The sequence below is a fragment of the Polyodon spathula genome, chromosome 1 (assembly GCF_017654505.1).
Source record: "Polyodon spathula isolate WHYD16114869_AA chromosome 1, ASM1765450v1, whole genome shotgun sequence".
Taxonomy (NCBI): domain Eukaryota; kingdom Metazoa; phylum Chordata; class Actinopteri; order Acipenseriformes; family Polyodontidae; genus Polyodon; species Polyodon spathula.
The window spans coordinates 28935546-28956199 of record NC_054534.1 but is presented as its reverse complement, the minus strand read 5'-3'; the positions used below and the strand labels follow the sequence as shown (position 1 = coordinate 28956199).

At 36.5% G+C, this 20654-nt stretch overlaps 1 protein-coding gene across 1 annotated transcript in view; it reads right to left on the bottom strand.

The window, feature by feature from the left end:
- The window catches only part of LOC121316904 (importin-11), a 174426-nt gene that overhangs the window by 73043 nt on the left and 80729 nt on the right, over window positions 1-20654 (bottom strand). The window contains exons 21-22 of the mRNA XM_041252240.1: window positions 19304-19419; window positions 14896-14972 (exon numbers count right to left, since the gene is read on the bottom strand). Of these exons, the coding sequence (XP_041108174.1) occupies window positions 14896-14972; window positions 19304-19419 (193 nt within the window). The remainder of the gene's footprint in view (window positions 1-14895; window positions 14973-19303; window positions 19420-20654) is intronic.

Genomic DNA, 20654 nt, shown 5'->3' with positions numbered 1-20654 from the left:
AGATCCCCTCATTGTGTCCAATCAGAAACGTACTTAAAATATACAGTAGTAACAGCCAATAGGGATATAGAAAAGACTGAGAAAACTGTTAGAAAGAGAAATTAGCAATGTACACAAAGTGTCCATGGCAGGTCAATGATCTGATGATGTCAAATTGACTTCTGAACCACCCTGTAACCAACATATAAACTGCACACTATGCTTAAGGTGAGAAATGTCATACAACTTTTAACCAGTCAGGTTAAAAAAATAAATAAATAAAAAAAAAATAAAAAAAAATTACCTGTTACGTTGCTTCAGACAATGGACTTTCTTCCATTGTCTGAACAATCTATTGTCTATTTTGGTGATTTGCTTCGTGGGAAATTTTTAAACACTTCATAAATAAAAAATATGTATCCACTTATTTAAAAAAGGATTGCCTGCTATGAATAAAACACTGATTTATGAAACATTCAGAATAATGTCAATATTGAGTTCTTGGGTTCAATCAAATGATTTAAATGAGGTTCGACAGATTCAAAAAATGGAATTAAACCTGTATCTCATACAAGTATTCAATGATTTAACATGCATATATGTTTATGAAATCCACGCACACACAGCTATGTTCAATAGGAGCACAACATTTAGACAGATCTTCAGATAACAATGTCTTCGGAGGATCAAGCACAGTAACGCTTGCTTGTTTCAAATGTAAGGAAAGTAGTAGACAAGCTAGACAGAGACTGGAAGATTTGAAGACAAAGGCTTGTAAGGCTAACAGTAATCCACAAGGCCTCAAAATTGAGATGAAGGCAGTAAGGAAATAGAGGAAGTTAGTAAGAGGAAATTTGTGGACCAAGACAAAGTCTAAGATAATGTGGAAAAACCATGCGCTTCTTGAAGCAGACCTTACTAACCCCCTTTTCAGAGGTACGTCATTGTGTGAATCATCAATTTAACTTATCCAAAAGATGTACAGAAGTAACCACACCTCCTTTTCCTTGCAGCAGAGATGGGTGGATCTTTGATAGAAACAGTTTAATTTATTTGAAGTCTTCCCACTGATGATGGGAATGAGAATGTAGAGATGGGAGCCTAGCTAACAAGATTTACGTTTTTGCAGGTAGAAGGCTTTTAAAAGGACTGTCACCCACACCTGTGGTGGTTTTGACATAGACTCACTGAAAAGAAAAACTGACCCAAGCTGTCACAGCTGCTGGAAGCAGGCTGTTCTTTGGGATACAAATTAAACATCTGTGAAACTGCAACAAATATTTTAATGACTGTAATGTAATTATCTGGGTCAAGTTCAGTGACACCAGTTAAGTGTCACTGAACTTGATCTTATAAGTTGCATGGTCCATACTCTGACGATCTCTGAAAAAGCTGGTTACTGTTTGGTTGTATTCAGAAGTCTTCCTTTAAAAGACAGCTCTTGTTTTTATGTTGTATTCTACAACTACACTTCTATATAATGGAAGGTAACAACAATTTTGAATTTATAACTCATTTATATTGATGCATTGCTATAAAGTATAGGAATTATGTTATAGCTTTGGAGAGTGATATACTGGATGTTTTAGGATTTAGTGGTGGGCGCTTCAGCGGTTTGTATGTCTAGCCTAAAGGCTGAGTATGTGATAACCACTCCTGTATTAGTGTGTTGAAGTATTAATGCTGTTAAACCTGTAAATGCACTGGAATCACCCAGACTGTCTGTTGCTTAGGATTTGCTGTGGTCTGCAACCACCCAATCTATTTCAATAAACTGGAGATTTGCTTATTTTGAATGAGATATTGTTTTAATGTTCAAACTGAATTCAAGAAACTATAGCAATGCATCAGAGAAAGGGAAAACATACACAACTTTCAGACATATCAATAATCACTTTATTATATTTATATTGAATTTAGCTACTGGGAACACACACAAACCTCTAAAAGTAATGGCACAACACCTTGCTAAGAGCATTAACAAATGCATTTCATCTGTTAAATTTAAAACTCACCAATAACTTGTAACTTAAATAGATTGAACATTATTATTTGCCATCTGTCTTTATTACTCATCCAATGGCTGCAGAAGGGATTTTAAATGATAAATATCCTTGCCTGCCAATTTATCCACTACACTTAACTATGTTGGAACATTTTACTTAGATATAAATGAATTTTTGGTCTTAGAATACAACTCACAGAATGGGTTAAAGATTAAGTCAGATTCTGGTTAAATTCCTACTTAGACAGTAAGTTGATAAAGATCTTTCTGGTCACTTTGTCCTTGCTAGGACAAGGCTGACCTCCAAGACATTTTTAAATAGGTGTTGGCCTCTCCTTTGATCTTCAGTTCTAACATGAAAGGATTGTGCCATTTATGTTAAACATATTTACAAACCAGAGATAAAAAAAGGTTTTCTTAGGAAATTATAGTTGATTTTATGAGGGTTATAATAACTGGTTACTTCAAAAGAGAAACTGGATTGAACCAGACGCTCTGAATGGACAATTAACCAAGTGATAAGAGATCTGTGTCTTTTTCTGATTGGTTTAAGGAAAAATCATGATGTCACCGAGTTACTGCATTTAAACTAAGAATACTGAAATGTTCTTTGTATTGCTCTGATCCGTGCTTGGAAAGAGGATACCTTCAAACTGTTGTCCCCATGTAACCTTTAAGATGTCTGGTTGTAACTTTGCAACTCAGAACTTTTGTCTTCAATAAACAATACTTCTCTGAAAGCCAAACGCAGCAGCTTGAGACTTCTCTCTTCCTTTTTTTTTGTTTTATGCCTTAAATTCAACAAACTAAATCTGACATTTGTTCTCTGGTTTGTTCAGTAAAGGTACTTTCTGCAACTGACACAAGTCCCTACCATCTTTGGTGCCATCTTGTAATCTATACAGACTTGAGGTTATTAATGTCATCTATACACGACCCTTTAGCATACAGAAGCACAAAAAAAAAAAAAAGCATTACAAACATTGGCTATACTTCCCAACCCATTTCCCAAGCCCAAACTTGTGTTCTTGGTATACTGATATCACCTACACATTGACACTGAAGAGAATCATAAATGAGTGGTCGTAATTCTCATTCTGACTATTACCAAGGATATATTTTACTACAGGTGTTTAACTATACATTTAAAAAGCAGAAGCTTTTATAAAACCTAAGCAGGGAGAAAAGACCACAAATAACCTTGGTAATGAGGAATAAATGAATAGCTGAACTAGATTATGAGCACACTTTGCGTATCAATAAAATAATGACCGGATTTATTTCCATCAGTGGCTTAAGTCCCCATTCCTCAAACGCCAACGGATATCATGACCAGTAGAATATATAACTAGCACTGAATCATAAGTGGTTCTGAAGAACGTTCTGAAGCACTAGGCAGCATTAAATGAATGACACAAATTACAGGAAGTACAGGCATAGGCTATTTTCTAACTAATGAAACCAAGTAATATTAACTGTAAATGGCATACATTTTAAAGATGAATATATTATCTATTTTTAAATAAAATTGTTTTAGCTTTGTATTCCAAATGTTTTGTTTCTATGTGAAGTATATGGTGGGGGATTCCTTATATTTAACCTTTTTACTGCTCATTTGTAATATTATACAGTAGTCTCCACGTATATGAACACCTCCTCAGAGAACACTTCTCCTAAGAGAACACCCTTGTGCTGAAACTGATTTTTCTCATTGTAAGAGCTCCTCCTAAAGAAATAGGAACTTTGTTTAAAAGAACACTTTTTGGCACACAAGTGATTCGTTCACAACTGATACAGTACCGTTTTGTAGCTTGATAGTTCATCATCAAACTTAAATTCAAATGGTTTACCGGTATTCAAACTTTTCAAATGTGACTTGACATTGCGAGAGTGTCTTGAGACAGACTGACTGGTTAATTCCATCTTTCCAGAACCACCATCATATCATTGCCTCATTTTGTATTCTGATTTCCATGAGTATTTTCCATTCTGGCAAGTTGCTTAACCATTCTGTTAAATAATGTTGTGCTCCGGGGCTTCCCAAGTGGCGCATCTGGTAAAATCACACAGAGCAGTGCAGGATGTGACCTACAGCTTGGATGTCACAGGTCTGGGTCCAAGCTATTCTACTGCCGACCGTAGATGTACAATTTGCTGAGCGCAGCCCGGGGGGGGGAGGGGGAGGGGCGGGATGGAACGGGACGACTCTTAGGTCGGCCAGGGTGTCCTCGGCTAACCTCATACCGGCGCCCCCTGTAGTCTGGTCAAGCACCTGCAGGCTTGCCTGTAGCCTGCCCAGAGTTGCATTATCTTCCAACACTAGCTCTGATGTGTCTGCACGGTGAGTCTGCAGAGTGAGAAAAAGCAGTCAGCTGACGGCACACACTTCGGAGGACAACATGTGTTTGTCTTTGTCGCTCCCAGGTCAGTGCTGGGGTGGTAGCAGTGAGCTGAGCCTAAAAATAATTGGATATGCCAAATTGGGAGAAAATAATAAAATAATTGGCAATTACTAAATTTATAACAAAATACGTAATAAAAAAACAAAAAACAAAAAAGTTGTGCTGCTGTACTGATATTCATAATTAATCTAGACCTAATGCTGCATTTTTTAATGTGTAGAGGTGCTGTGTTAATTGTTTGACAGTTTATTAATGAGTTTATCTGTTACTTAATTATTATAGTTTATTAACACACACTTGCCTATTGCTTTTTTCTTACTTATTCTGTTCATTTCATATGTTAATGCACTTGCATCATGACAAGTAATAAATATTTATGTATTTACTGATTGACTGATTTACATTGTGTCTGGTGGTCAACGCCACCTTAAAAGAACTCTTTGGCTAAGAGAACACTTCATTTGCTTCCCGAGGGGTGTTCTTTTAGCTGGAGACTACTGTACCATGAATAATGTTTGTTGGGGTATTTTTCATAACCCTGGTTCCCTGAAATAGAAAGATATAACAAAGCTGCTCAGCTCACCCTGTGATGCAGTCATGCCCGCCACCAAGGGTAAAAAGGGCTGAGTGCACAAACCTCACCGTCATTTTTCTTTCAAGCCTGCTGCAGACACGGATGCAGCAACTTCAAAGGTTAATGGTTACATTTCCATTTCAGGGAACCAGGGACAGTACCGTCTGTGACTTTAGCATCTGGTTTTTACAAGGACGGTACTGGGTCAGTGACTAAGACCGGATCAGTACAGTACTGCTTGGAACAGGGACAGTACCGGGTCGGTTTGGTACCTGTTCGGTGAATGTAGCACTGGGTCGGTATGGTACTGGTGGGGTCGCCTTTAGTACGGTAGTGTGCCGGGTTAGGAAAGGAGCAGGTCATTGTCCTCGGCACTGCTCCATTGGTTTGTGGTTATTTTTAATATCAAATATAATTTGTGTAAAAACAAAATAAATGCAAAAATCTATAGCAGAAAAAGTAACAATTACTTACCAGAATAGGCTCTCCTGTCAGGTCAGTTCTTGAAAGGAAAAATGTGTGTGCAGTGCTTTTTATCCTTGGGGGCGGGCATGACTGCATCATAGGCTCAGCTGAGCAGCTTTGTTCTATCTTATTAAGGTAAACAACATTTATTAAATACTCAAGCATGCAAAGGATTGTGCTCAACTAGCTAAACTGAAAGTTTACAAGTAAGCCATTTATAAGAGGCAAGTCATGTATGTATAAGATAAGTTAATGTGCATATTATGAATAGGGCTTCTGATTTTCAGTTTTAACCAATAAGGCCGAATAAACACCTTAGATACTAAACAAATGAAATCGGCGGACAGTCAACAAACACATGAAAACATGTAAAAACTGTGCAGATGGTTAATCTATTCATGTTGGCTTTACCCTTTTCACATAAAAACATAAATAAAAATAAAACGTACTACAAAAAAAATAAAATACATTTCCCTGTGCTGCTGGGCAATGCCCCACCTCCCTCACTTGTACCTATCATTGATTGGTTCTGAATACATTAAACCCGCCCCAACTACTCAGTGACAGCCCATTCCTACATTTCTATTGGAGACTCCGCTCGCGAGATTTAAAACAAGATTACAATCAGGAATGGAGGCCTGTTAGTGGGATTTGAAGCTGTACTACAGTTAAAATACAGAGGATTTAAAACAGAATTGTGGCAAAATGTACAAAAATGTCTAGACAGAAAAACCCCAGAAGAATGTGCCCATGACCATCGGGATTTCATTGTGGAAGACAGCAAAGGAAAGAAGGTACAACTTAAGTGTGCAAGCACTGTCGAGTTACTATACATATTGTGACAGGGAAAAAAAAAAAAAAAAAAAACTTCGTTATTTTAAGAGAGCTATGGGAGTACAGAATATTATAAATATTTAAAGCGCAGCAAATGCTTGGCAATGGCAAATGGCTGTTATGGATTTCAGGGTTACTTGTTAACAAGAATCAATAGATTGAAAAAAATAAATCACTTTGGTGGTTGCTTATAGCCTGTGTGGACTGACATTGTATTTTTACATAATTATACAGACTCATAATTATGGTGGTTTAAGTTTTAAAAATATTTAGTTTATCATCACTTTGGGTTTCTACAGGTCGCAGGCATAGTATTGGGACCCTACGCTTATTATACCACAATTATAATATCACTTAAAGGACAAGCATTTAGAAAACTGTTTTAATAAAACAAAAAGCAAAATAAACATTCTAATAATCTAACAAAAAACTAATAAACTTATTTCATTTAAAGTATTCGTTTATGACAAAAGTACTGGCATCCGTGCTTTAGGATATCATGTGTCCTACTTTTCCTTTTATTATGGCTTACGAATGGTTATGCAAATTCTTAACCAGTATGTTGCATCTTGTTGGTGAAATCTGGGCCCATTCTGTCTTGTAGATTTCTATCAGCTCAGACAGATTGGATACACAATGCTTGGCTACAGCTTTTTTCAGATCTTCAAAGCATTTCTATTGGATTGAGATCTGGTGATTGCTTAGGCCTTTTATCTTAGTTTTTTTCAAGATGCTTTGGGTCATTTTCATATTGGGAAATAAACTGTGCCAATCGGCCTATGAGCAGATGGTATTATTGTACTTTGTGGAACGTTTTGATTAGGGCTGCCACAATTAACAGATTAAAATCAGACCGATTAATTAACTAAATAGTTGATCGCAGATTAATTTCTTTTATAAAAAAATTGGGCAGTTTTTTTTTTTTCTGGCTGGGCATTTTGAACGCCATTTCCCCAAGATCCCCTGCTGAGAAAGAATGCGTGAGAGAAGGCTTCCTGCATCAGTTCGTATCTGGTTTGTTGGTGTTACACACTCACTTCTTACATTTTCTACAACATGCAGAACGATCCTCAATGTCTGCTGCCAGCTTGGAAAAATAAGTCTGCATTTACTACAATCAAAACAGGCTGTATTCATTTTAAAACTGTGTTGGTGAAAAGGGAGTTTTTATGTTTAAGTTGGATGTACAAAGTTCATTACAAGAGGGAACCGTGCAGTGCAGCATTTATTTTTCATGATTCCTTCATTTGGCCTTTCATGGTTTCAGGCGAGTAAATGTCTTTTACTAGTGCCACAAGCTGTGACTAACATGTTGTTTCATTGATGTTAGAAATTTAAAGCTTTGGAATGGCCAAGTCAAAGTCCAGACCTAAACCCCACCGAGATGTTGTGGCAGGACCCGAAACATGCAGTTTATGCTCGAAAACCCACAAGTCACTGAGTTGAAGCAGTTCTAGATGAAAGAGTGGGCAAAAATTCCTCCACGGCGCTGTGAGAGGATGGACAATAACCACAGGAAGCGTTTGGTTGCAGTTATTGCTGCTAAAGGTGGAGTAACCAGTCTAAGGGGGCGTTTACTTTTTCAGACGGGGCATTGGGTGTTCCATAACTTTCTTTAATAAATAAATGAAGTAAGTCTCAAAATGCTGTGTTATTTGTTCACTCAGGGTTCTTTTTATCTAATATTAGATTTTGGTTTAAGATATGATAGCATTCAGTGTCAGAAATATGCAAAAATGCAGAAAATCAGACAGGGGGCAAATACTTTTTCACGGCACTGTATATGGTATGTTTGCATCAAAGACAAAAAAAAAATCCATTCTCAGTTCTTGTACATTATATTTTGCTATTAAACTCGTGGATTGACATTGTTCTGTTAAAACTTGTTACATTTACTGAAATAAAAAAACTTTAAAAAATTACCTAATTCCCATTGGGCTTATGTTATTTTAGATTCTATTATTTTTTTTTATGTATTACTATGCAGGACAGAAACTATAAGATCGTTCCCTTTATTACAAATATGCAGGGATGAATCTACTGATTAAATTAACTAATGTCCAAAAATTAACCGATCAAAAATGTTAATATAGTGACAGCCCTAGTTTTGATACATGGCTGCATTTTTTTGATCTTCAAAATCACATGTCTCTAGTCCCTGAACTGCTAAAACACCCCCCGTTTGATGATCGAACCACCTCCATATTTAACTGTAGGTAGGTTTTCTTTATTTGTTTAATTTTATTTGTTTTATGAATTTTCTTTAAAAGTGTCTACGTGCTTATATGCCTTCTCTGTTCAGGTGTCTTTATACAGTTCTTCATGCACTATTATGCCTGATGCTTCAAAATCTTTCTTTTTGCCTGTTAATCTTGTATTTTTTTTAGCTGCTCTGACAATTGTCCTACCTGCTGTACCAGAATTTCCTTTGTCCGTCCACTTAGTTTCAGTTGAATTTGTTCTGTGGCATTTCTTGACTATTGTTCTAATTGTGTATTTAGGTATTTCATATTTCTCCGATTCAGTTCTGTAGCCACTTCCTTTGTTGTAGTTTGCTACGAGTGCTTTTCTCAAATGTGAATCCAGCTCTTGTCACAAATATTAATGCAGAGTTAAATAAAATTAAAAGCCAAGCGGTTTCCAATATGAAGCCTTTATCCTTTTGCAGTACTATGTCGGACCAGGTCCGACATTACAAATTTCCCTTTTCCAGTCAAAAAGCACAGGTCTCTGGTCGCTTTTTCTCTGTAAAAAGCAGAGAAAACCTTTCAATGGTCGAGTGAGACCAATAGGAGCCAAGAGAAGCCGAAAAAAAAAAGGGCGGATCTGAGCAATACACATAGCCCCTGCGCCATAGAGATAACACGGACACAAACAAAGAAGACAGTTCCAGTGATAGTTCTAGCTTCCGCATCTACTGCTCAAAGAATATCACAGACATTTGCAGAGCTTTTTGAGATGTTACAGAAATAAACTAATGACTTGGATTGCATTATTGAGGAGTTTGGTGATAAAACGAGTGATCAGGAGAGGATTTATCAGTTTGCACGACTATGAGGAGGTGCCTTTTAAACCTGTTTTACCTTGAAAAAAAAAAAGCTTTGAAAACGGCACATGTAAAATAAACTGGACCTGACGTGCCTCACAGGTGCTGAATAAATGGGCCGCTAAGGGTTAAAAGCTTATCAAGCACTGCTCGAAGTTCCATCACACTTGGAAGAGTGGTCCAAAAATAACTTAATACGAACATGCCTCCATGTACTGCATGCTTATTTTTGAGGTGGTTTCCAGAGTAACTACAAATCAATAGATTTTTCCTTTAGAAGAAAAAAAAACACCTCTCAAGCTCTGACGCCAGTCTTTGATGAAAGCCCTACTACTTACAAATTGCCAAACAGAAGTGGATTTCTCAGGCATTTTTCTATGACGTTAGGGGAGTGTGATTAAAGCCGCAAGGAACATAGCACTTGTTTGCTAAAAGACTTGAATTGCTCCTATCAGCTAAACATGGAAAAACAAGCCACAATCAAAATCATTGAAATCAGTTAAGGGTCTCTTTACAATCATAATTGTCACAGCTCATGCATTGTACTGTATTTTGCGTTTCTGTTTTTCGGTTTAAACCGATTAATGATAAAACAGCCCCGACACAAAAAAATGAAATCTGGGTATAACCAATAAACACCAGAAAAAACACTAGAAATGGTTACTCCACTCATGTTGACTTGACCCCTTTCTCTGTGAAAAAATTAAATAAAATACCTACAGAAAAAAAAGGCTGGCTGAGGGACAACTGATGAGTGGAGTAAGAGGCAAGCAAGCAGGCAGGCAGGCTGGAGGTATACAGCCAGAACCTTGGTGAGGTGGTCTTTTGATGTCAGCGCACACTTTCCAGGTATTGACAAAATATTCACTTACCTGACCCAGAATGCTTTTTGCTAGGTTATCAGCAATGAAAGGAAGTACAGTATAATAAGGTGAAACAGGCTCTGATGAAGACAATGTCAAAATGTGTAAGCTTTATTTAGTTTTTATTTGTACCTTGTTCTTAATAAAATATGAATAATTGAGAGAATTTTGGATATAAGTTTTTGTACTGCAGATGATAAACTGAAGACCACAGTAGCTTATTTAAACAGATATTTAGATCCTGGTTGAAACAAAAAACCTGGACCATTAGTATTTACTGTATTCCTGTTTCCGTGCAGCAAACAACGTGCATTTTCATACAGGGGAAAAACAAAACACAATTTGAAATAACTGGAATTGATAGTAACAATTTGCACGTTATAAACTTTATGCAAGACATTTCCTTTTTCATTGTTGCTCGCTTTAATGAATGTGTCTTTCTTTGCAGTTTCTACTTTTTTGAAGACTACAAACTTCACCTCTGGGATGTTGTTAAGTGTTTGCTGCACTGTTCTCATTACAATGACCCCTCACAACAAGTGCCTAGTCACGTGAGCCAGGGTTAGGAATAATATTTCACACAAATTAGCATGGAGCTCTCTAGGTGCACATTCAAAGTAGCACGGGAGACAGTATTCAATTCATGCTTGCTTTCACAACTACTGAAAGTCACAAAGGAGGCACTTACAGTGGCATGATTTTATTCCACTTATATTTACAAAACCCTCCTCCATATAATTGCTGGGTAATGTTTAAATAAACCAGTCCACAGTAAGATGGTCCCATAGGAAGAAATAAAATAAATACATTAAATATCAAACTTTAATAGAATTTAAACAGCAAAAATACTAATCTTTTGCAACACACACCAAAAACGTCTTATAAAATTAAATAATAATGATGAAAAAATACAGTTGCGTGTAACCAGCTTCATGCCTAACTTGCACAACTTAAACAAAAACAAAATTGGCAGCATTAGAAAGCAAAGCGGTTGGGCTTTTAAAAACAAATAACATGGCAGTACAGTAGCACAAGCAGCATACTCTAGCTCAGGGCTTCTCAAACTCGGTCCTGGCAACCCCCTGTGTCTGCTGGTTTTCATTCCAACAGAGCTCTCAATTTTTTAATCAGACCATTAATTGAACTGATAAAATGCTTAATTAGACCTTATACTTGTTATAGCTCTGAACAGTTGCATATTTCAAGTTAGCTATAACATTTGAGAAGTAACTTGAACTGCAACTGTTTAAGAGCTGAAAACAAGTTAAAGGTCTAATTAAGCAAATTATCAGTTCAATTAAGGGTCTAGTTAAGTAATTGAGAGCATCATTTTGAAAGATGGTAAGATGCCAAATCGGCAGTCTGGAATTCCAGTCACCCCAGCGTTACAGTGGGAGCATTCTCTTAAAATGTGAAAGAGCAGTTACTGTGCCTGCTGTATGTTTTAACCATGACTAACTAATTCACAATACAAAATACAGTTTAGAGTGCTACAGCCTCCTGTAGCTGCAACAGATTGGGCATGACTGAACATGAAATCAGGTCTACCGAAGATATCAGAGACTATTCCAAGACATACTGTACAAGCCTCAAAACAGAACATGCAGCGATGCAAGTTTGGGCTGACTAGCTTCCTCAGTGAGGTGGGGTCAGAGAATGCTTTGAAGAGCACAGCAGCAGTGACTTCACACCTGTTCCAATACCTGTCTCCTGATGGATTTGTTTTTGGCAGGGTGATCTACAACATGCATGTTTTGAATGAGCATTATTTTTGCAGTATTTACGGTTACATTGAGCATAATATACAATGTGAAAGATATATATTTTTTATTTCAAAAGACATGCAACACTTTTCCATGAGGTCTGCGACTTAATAAGCAGCCTGTCACAAAATCACAATCTTATTACCTGTTTTGTGTGTTTAAATAAATAAAAATAAAAACACACACAACTGCAGGACTACAGTTTAAAAGCCATAGATCAAAGTTAATATATTACATAATAAACACTAGCAGAGTCAAGAGCAACAACTGAAGATTAAACTGAAGATGTCTTCATAAATCTTTTAGCTATTATAGAACCAATACCAATCCCCAGAGTTATGAATCATCTGTCTTATTATAGGCTATCAACTATAGGTAGCAAGCTCATAAATCGAGACATGCTTGAAAGACAGCAGGTGCAATCAGGCTCTCATTGAATGTTACTCGCACCTTCTTTCATATGGCTAAGGGACAATGTTTTGGACATGAAAGCATATTGGATTCAACAGTGATGTATAACCTACTCATGGAATTTAATGTGGCATTTCCGTCATCCAATTTAAACAAGGAATGCAAAAATCAAAGTCTATGGTTTAAACTAACAGCCTGATCACAGAGTTTACATAGGAATTTGCCACAATAATATAATTTAACAATGTATTGTGTTTTTAGAAGTTACAATAATCATAATGTTTCATCAAACTATTTCTAATGAGCTGTATATTATAGCACTGATTTGTTTTTAAGTGTAGTGTATATATATTCACAATTAACTACATTCTTGGACAAAAAAAAGTTAGGTTTTTATCATAACCCTGGTTCCCTGAAATAGAAATGTAACCATTACCGAATGGGTATTTACATCCAAAAACTCCAAAACCTGAATAAAATATAACCATACTGCTCAGCCGTGCCTCTGATGCAGTCATGCCAGCCCCCAAAGGTATAAAGGACTGCACTCACAGATCTTAGCGTCATTTTTCCTTCAAGCCTGCTGCAATCATGGAAACAGCAACCATGACGGTTAATGGTTAAATTACTATTTCAGGGAACCAGGGTTATGATAATAACCTAATGTTCCCATTCAAGTACAAAATGTAACCATTACCAAATGGGTGAGTATACCCAAGCCATCACAAGGGCAAGGTTGACGGACGACAGGAATGCTACAAGGCTAGTCCGAGGCTGCTTCATGCATTACTAGGGCTGTGATTTAGTCACGGTGGTTGCAAATTTCATGGATTCCGTGACTTTTGCTAGTGTCCACAAATTTTGCTGATGTGCGTGACTTGTGGGGATGTTAGTAAATTGTGTTCAAATGCATTTATCGGTTTATTAATTCCAATAAATAATTACATATTTGAACTAGCTCCAACTTCGTACTTTGATGTCCTGTTTATTTAAAAAAAAAAATAATTCTGAGTCAAACTAAGCTCTTCGATTAAATACTTCTTGAAAGTTATTTTAACAGTTCATAAATTCAGTGTGTGTGTACTACACTAACTGCCACCATTCGCTGAAGGAAATACAATGAACAGTTCTCTTTTTAATTGAAATGACTGTTCCACTTGTTGTTTAATTGTTGTACGGTTGCACTTAATTTAATGTACATGTCCCTTGTCTGCTCCACATCCTCTCTGAGTTATCCTCATGTGTGTATTTCTCGCCCCCAAAGTGTGTTACGCTTCTCGACTTCTTACCCTTTCCCCTGTTTGCATCTTTCTTCTCTGCTTAGTTCAGTGCTTATAAATGCTACTGTTAGACAGTCACCGTTGCAGAGCAAATAAAAAAGCAACACATTGCAATTTAATTTGCATGTCTCTTCCTTCTTTGCTGAACCTGTGCGCACCAAGCTTTAATTAGTAAAAAATGATAATGTAAAAAAATGTGCATCATTTCATAATGAATTCAAGTGCAACACCAGAGGATCATTTCATAATGAATTCAAGTGCAACACCAGAGGAGGCGCTAGAAATGGAGTTAATATTAATTTGCAGCCATTATTCTAATGTGCAACCCAATACTATGCTTAAATACACAACACTGAGTTTGTCTAATAATCTTAACCAGAAAATCTTCATAAATCACCTATAATCTAATTCAATTTTCAAAGATCAGATCATTAATATAAAAGCACAAATCTCACAATAACTGATGTAAAAAAAAAGTGTTTTAAAATAGAGGAAATTCATGTAAGCTTATTTAAAAAGACGTTTGTTGATACAGCACATCTGCATTCTATATACCATTAATATGTGTATCGATCTATCATATCTTTCTAGCTAGTCTATCTACCTGTCTATCTAGCTATTCTGTCCACCTTGTCTACAGTATCTACCACCCTATCCATCTTTCTATCTACAGTATCTACCACCCTATCCATCTTTCTATCTACAGTATCTACCACCCTATCCATCTTTCTAGCTACAGTATCTACCACCCTATCAATCTCTCTATCTACAGTATCTACCACCATATCTATCTCTATCCAGTAGCTAGCATACTATATCTATCTCTCTAACTATAGTATCTACCTCTATCTATACATCTGATTTTAATAACTCCTACAGGTTCTTCGGTGCTTGTTGAAATGCCTTCTAGGTCTTCTCACATTATTACCTCCATCCTTTATCAGCTGGTAGGCTATAAGTTCAGAACCGGAAAGCCTTTGGGAAATTACAAAGCACACAAACTAGATATTATTGAGATCCATCTGCTAGTTACAGTTAATTTCCTACTCAGGTCAAAGAATAGACGGTGACATATCAGCTTACACCGCAAGACAAAACCTTTACTGATTGACCATTGCGTGCAACAGACCATAAGAATGATCTGAACTCAAAACAGCAGCAAGTTTTTTTTGGATATGGAGAAAGACACAAAATAAAACTCAATAAAAAGGGAACTTAGCAGAATCATTTCTAAAGCAGAAACTTAATTGTAGCTAAATGTAGGTATGCTTACCTAGCAGTGCAGGCATGTTCTGAAAGATTCTCAGCAGATCGGGTGTGATGGATGGGCTGTTCTCCAGTGTCACTAACCTGGAAACAAATCAAAGTCACATGACTCTGAGGGAACTAATGACCATAGAGGTTTGTGAAAACAAGCCAGTACCAGTTATTCCATGTAATTAGTCATGTCTAAAGATGTTGCTTGTTTAAACAAACTCTGTGTGCCAGATGGCCCACTGCATCATTAAAACTTTGGAGATTATTTCAACATCCAACACATTTTGGTAGAACAGTTTTTAGACGAACTGGTGTGGCAGTACAATATATTACTAAACAGTACTGGGACGAACACAGGATTTCCACGTTCGAATATTCGTCATGATTTAAATATTTGTTTATCTTTTTAAAAAAGTAATAAAAGCAATTATATTGCTCTGAGACAGCACAGCAGCAGTAGAAAAATATCCCAGGAGTAAAGAATAAGTTATGTAGGACTTGCTTTACCTCAGTGAATTAACTATAAAACAAAGGATACCAAATAACAGTTCAAGTTAAATGTTTTGTTTATTACCGAAATAAATAGTACATAAAAGGTGACACATTTTATTTATTTTTTTCATTCCTTACCAGTGCTTTTTCTACACAGTAAAAAGCAGCCATAGACACATTTGTATAAAGTAATAACATGGTTTACTTGTGCCTTTTTGTAGCTGAACAAGCAAACGAAAACTGAAATTTAACTTTAAAACACTTCAATTTACAATTTCCACGTTTTGTATTCTTTGAAGGGGAGGAAAACTCACTGTCTTTGTTCTCGTTTATTACATTCCACATGACAAAGTCGCAACAAAAAATAATATATGCAATCTATATAAAAATCACTACACAACATTTCCAGGAAGTTGGGCACTGTTTAAGCGAGGCATTTCAGAATGACGTGCTTGCCTTTTTTCTGTCCCATGAGATTCTGGCTCACTCAAAGCAGCAAAACGCATTTTTTTTATTTTTTTTATTGCATTTTTTTAAAATTTGGAATCTGCAAGAGAGAAGAAGATAGATACATGTGCCCTCGAAACTTGTGCTATCAGCCATTCACTTCTTTTCACTCTGCAGGCCTGCCATGCAGCCACCTCAGAGTCGGAGGACCACGCAGCTTTGGGCAGCTTACAGGCAGGTCCGCAGGTGCACAGCCAGTCTACAGGGGTCGCTGATGCGCAGCGAGCCAAGGACACCCTGGCCGACCTAGCAGTGCTCTGCCAATTGTGTGCCGCCCCTGGGAACTCTCGTCCACGGTTAGCAATGGAATAGCCTGGACTCGAACCGGCAACCTCTAGGCTACAGGGCACATCCTGCACTCATGCGGAGTGCCTTTATTGGATGTGCCACCTCGGTAGCCCAAATGCATTTTTGACCTAGATGGCTTTCCATAAAGGTCACTAGGCGAGCATGCGCATAATCTAGTTTGGTGTTTAAAACTTTTAAATAGAGGCTCAAGAGCTGCTCTGTTGATCCTTTTTAAAAATCTCATATCACTTTTTTTTTTTTTAATTGTTGTGCAGTTTCTGGTGTGGAGATAAATAAGTGCAAGGTATTTTTGTAATTTCTAGCAAATACGAACATCTGATTTGTTTGAATATTCGTCCCTGTACTAATTATTAACCTGTTTTTTTCACAACCTCGGTTTTTATACAAGACCCTCAGAACAAACTCTTTCACAACCAGGGCACTCCACTCTACTGCTTGCATGTTTTTACCATTTGCAATTTCAATGAGGCTGATAGCAAGTAAACGTTTTCACATTTTCCTTTAAAATGTTTAGCTTTTCTAAAAGCATGGCACATTAACAAAACACCCCAAATAAAAAGTTTTGTGTTTGCAAAAACAATAGATTTCCTTAGTAACCATCCCTCTAGTATGCCACTGATGTTAAACTGATGTTTAAAATACTTAATAATTCTCATATAAAATCCCAAGTATGAATTTATGTATTTTATTCTGTTTAGACCTAATGTAAAAAGCCAAAAAAGAACAAAAAGAGACCTTAGTGCACACAGATGCAGTAGAAAATTACTTTAATGTACAATTTTATAGAACAAAAATGCTTTTAGTATCCATGGAAACTAACTAAAACAAGCTAGTGACTTTCATCACAGAACCTGAGACAAATTTAGCCTGAAAGAAACAAGGCCCAGAAATAGTGCAGGTGCATCACATACAGTACCTCTGTGAGGGCACTGTTATCATTTCGAACATCCAACGACTTTTTGAAGACACTAAAAAAACAGCTTACACCCTCATCAAGGTTTGTCCTCACCAAGCAGCAATCAACATGCCAGCTATAAAGCAACCATCACATCAACCTGCAATCAACCTTCAAATAGAAACCAGTATGCAGATGGTTTCTCTTGGCTACATGTCATTTTGCAATCAACAGCTTTTTTTTTTTTTAAGATTACAATTTCATTGTCTAGAGACATGAACCTGTTATACTAATCAAACTGGATAGAACAAAGATTAACTGTCTATTTAACACTTCCCTATATAAAAGTCTACAACAAAATGATGTAACACACTGTGAAGTAGCACTGACATTCCGCAGAACGCTGACACAGTTCTAATACAACACAATGCAGGAGTAAGATGGCAGCAGACTGGGTTTTATGGATAAAGTGGATGTCAACAGGCGAGCCCTGAAGCACTTGCCTACGAGACCACATGTCTATAGAGCGCCATTTGTGCCAAAACTATCTGGCCGTTAGTTTGTCAATTTGTTTGTGAATTGGTCAATTTGTCCATCAATTCGTCCATAAATTTGTCAATTCATATAGTAATTTGTAAACATATTTGATAATTCATCTAATAATTCATTAATTAGTTTGTCAATTCATTAACACGAAAGGCTATATACGGACCTGAAAATTTCCAATCAACCTGACAAATTTCCAATAAACCTGACAAACGCATTGAAAATCAGCGGAGGTCAAGTATCTTGTTAAATAGAGTATCTTTTGAAAACGCCCTTCTACATATTATTGGATGAAGCAGTTTTAAGTGAAGCTGGATTTTCATTGATTAAAATATTAGCATATGTTCCCATTGGCTAGAAAGGTTGTAGTGTTTTTGGCACAGTGCGAGATTGACAGTTGGAAGTTTGTCTGGTCGTTGGGAAGTTTGTCAGGTTGATTGGAAATTTGCAGGTCCGTATAGCCTTTCGTATTAATGAATTGACAAACTAATTAATTAATTATTAGATGAATTAATAAATAGGTTTACGAATTACTGTATGAACTGACAAATTTATGGACGAATTGATGGACAAATTGACCAATTCACAAATTAACAAACGAATTGACAAACTAGCGGCCAGATAGTTTTGGCACAAATGGCGCTTATAAAAGGACGTTGCTAATACAGGATAATCAAAACGTTTTACCGATATTATATCTCTGAAATTCTCTGGTGACTGTCCTAGAAAATCATTAGATTTGTAGCTAGTTGCTTCTGACAACAAATCTCACTAAGCCAGCCCATAAAGTCGCATTTGGCCAGAAATTCACTAAATTGGCAACACTGCTGGAAGGCGCAGAAAGAAAATATCTGATTTCCCCTTGGCTTATTATTACCTTGACACAACAAGGAAAACAGATCACTTCCTTGATGCTCAGGCACTGAAATCAGAGCGATTGTGAGCCATTTAAGCATTTTCATAACACATCGGAAAAGATTTTTTAAGTTAAGGATCTGCCTATAGAAAAAAGTACTGGAGGATTTGCTGTGCACGATTATATGATCCCTAACCTACACTTTAGATACCAGTTTTTCTGTAGTTAAGGAACACAATACGGTACTGTACAAATAAGGTACAATGAAAATATGATGTGTTTTAAGTAACCTGCGTATCCTGCATGCATGGTGGTAGAATCCATTGATCATAAATACTGTCATTATAGAGCAGACAGTAGGTGTCACTACAGTTTGTAACCAGTGATGATTGTGTGTGTATATATATATATATATATATATATATATATATATATATATATATATATATATATATATATATATATATATATATATATATATATATAAAGTGTGACTAGGGTGACTAGGGAAGGTGGCAAAAACCCTTGCGCAGGCCCTGCCATCAGCGACCTAATTATCAGGTTTAAGAATTGATAACACTAATTCCTTTTTAAGGTCCGGGATTTCACATTTTAAAAAGTCAATAATATCTTGCTTCCACTTAGATTTTAACCAAATCATTAAATTTGGTTCATTGACAAGCTGCTTATGCTATGGTGTCAGTGGGGCCCTTTGTATACAAACTGTACAGTGTTGTTTGTTTAATGATGGCTACAAAATGAACACAAACAATTGAAACTTATAAAGAAAGCAATGCATCTTATATGCAGCTGACTTACCATAATTCTAAACCATCCTCTAGCAGATAGACATGTGGAGGCTGGGTAACGTCTGTGCTCAGCTGAATAACTGGTAAGAGGAATGGATACAGGTTCTTGCTTTCTGCTCCTAAACCCTATGAAATAAAATGCAGGGGGTAAAAACACCACAATAGTTAAAAATCTTTAAAAAAAAAAAAAAAAAACACACAAACAAAAAAAAAACATAAGGGTATTTTTTTTTATTTTATCAAAAGGGCATAGTTGTATTTTTGGTATTTCTAACATGTACCCAAAAAAAAACAAGTATTTTTTCTTGGCAATCAACCAGAGCTTTTTTTTTTTTATTTGTTAAATGAAGACAGAATGCTAAAAAGGCTTACTCTTTAAAGGGCATCAGGAGCATGAGATATTAGACCTCATCAATATGACCGGATGCTCGAATGGAGTAAACCACATTAGCTATTTTTCCAACTAGTCGGTATCACAAGATGCTCTTAGCATAAACCTTTTGGGAACCATTGGAGCCAAGAATGGCTAATATCACCACTAGTAATCTGGCTCCAAAACGTAACAACTTTAAGGTAATCCACCCCATCTGGACAGCAGATAAAACAAATCCCACGTCACCTCATGGGCAGTGTGATATTCTGCTATGGTATTAGTGTACAATGCTCCGAGGATATTTAAAAAAAAAAAAAAAAAAAAAAAAAAAAGGAACACACTTTACACACTGAAATTGATAAACAAAATTGTTTTATGTGCGCAACATTTGTGACACGCTTCTCAGCCCTATACCTATACAAATCAATATACCCTTAGGCTTGGTTTCTGGAGATCAATTTTTCAGACAATTTGAAAATAGTCTAAATGAATGTGTCAGTATCAAGTATGGGATCCTCTACTGTTGAAGCAATTCACAGTATCAAATCATGCGGTGGATGACATCCCTGATGTCACATGGAGGGTTACAACGCTGACAAACAGAACATCCTAGAAGGTCCCAAAGGTGTTCTATGAGATTAAGGTCTGAACTTACTGGCCAGTCCATATCCTTTAGTGTCTCCTGCTGAAGACAAATCAGTCAATGCTGGCAGTATGACAAGGGGCAATGTCTTGCATCAGAACAAACTCTGGGCCAATTTCACCAGAAAATGGTCTTACTACAAGGTCCAAGACTGTACCGTATAAAAATGCCTTCCGCACCATAAGAGTCTCTTCCAAAGCATAAATAGACTGCAATATAAAACCACTGGTATTAAGTTTTGGAATAATACTGATATATTGCATTGTTCATATGTTACATTGCCTTTTATCTTTTTTATTTAAAATCATTTTGATTCCAGACTTCTTGTTTCCTAAGAAATGAATC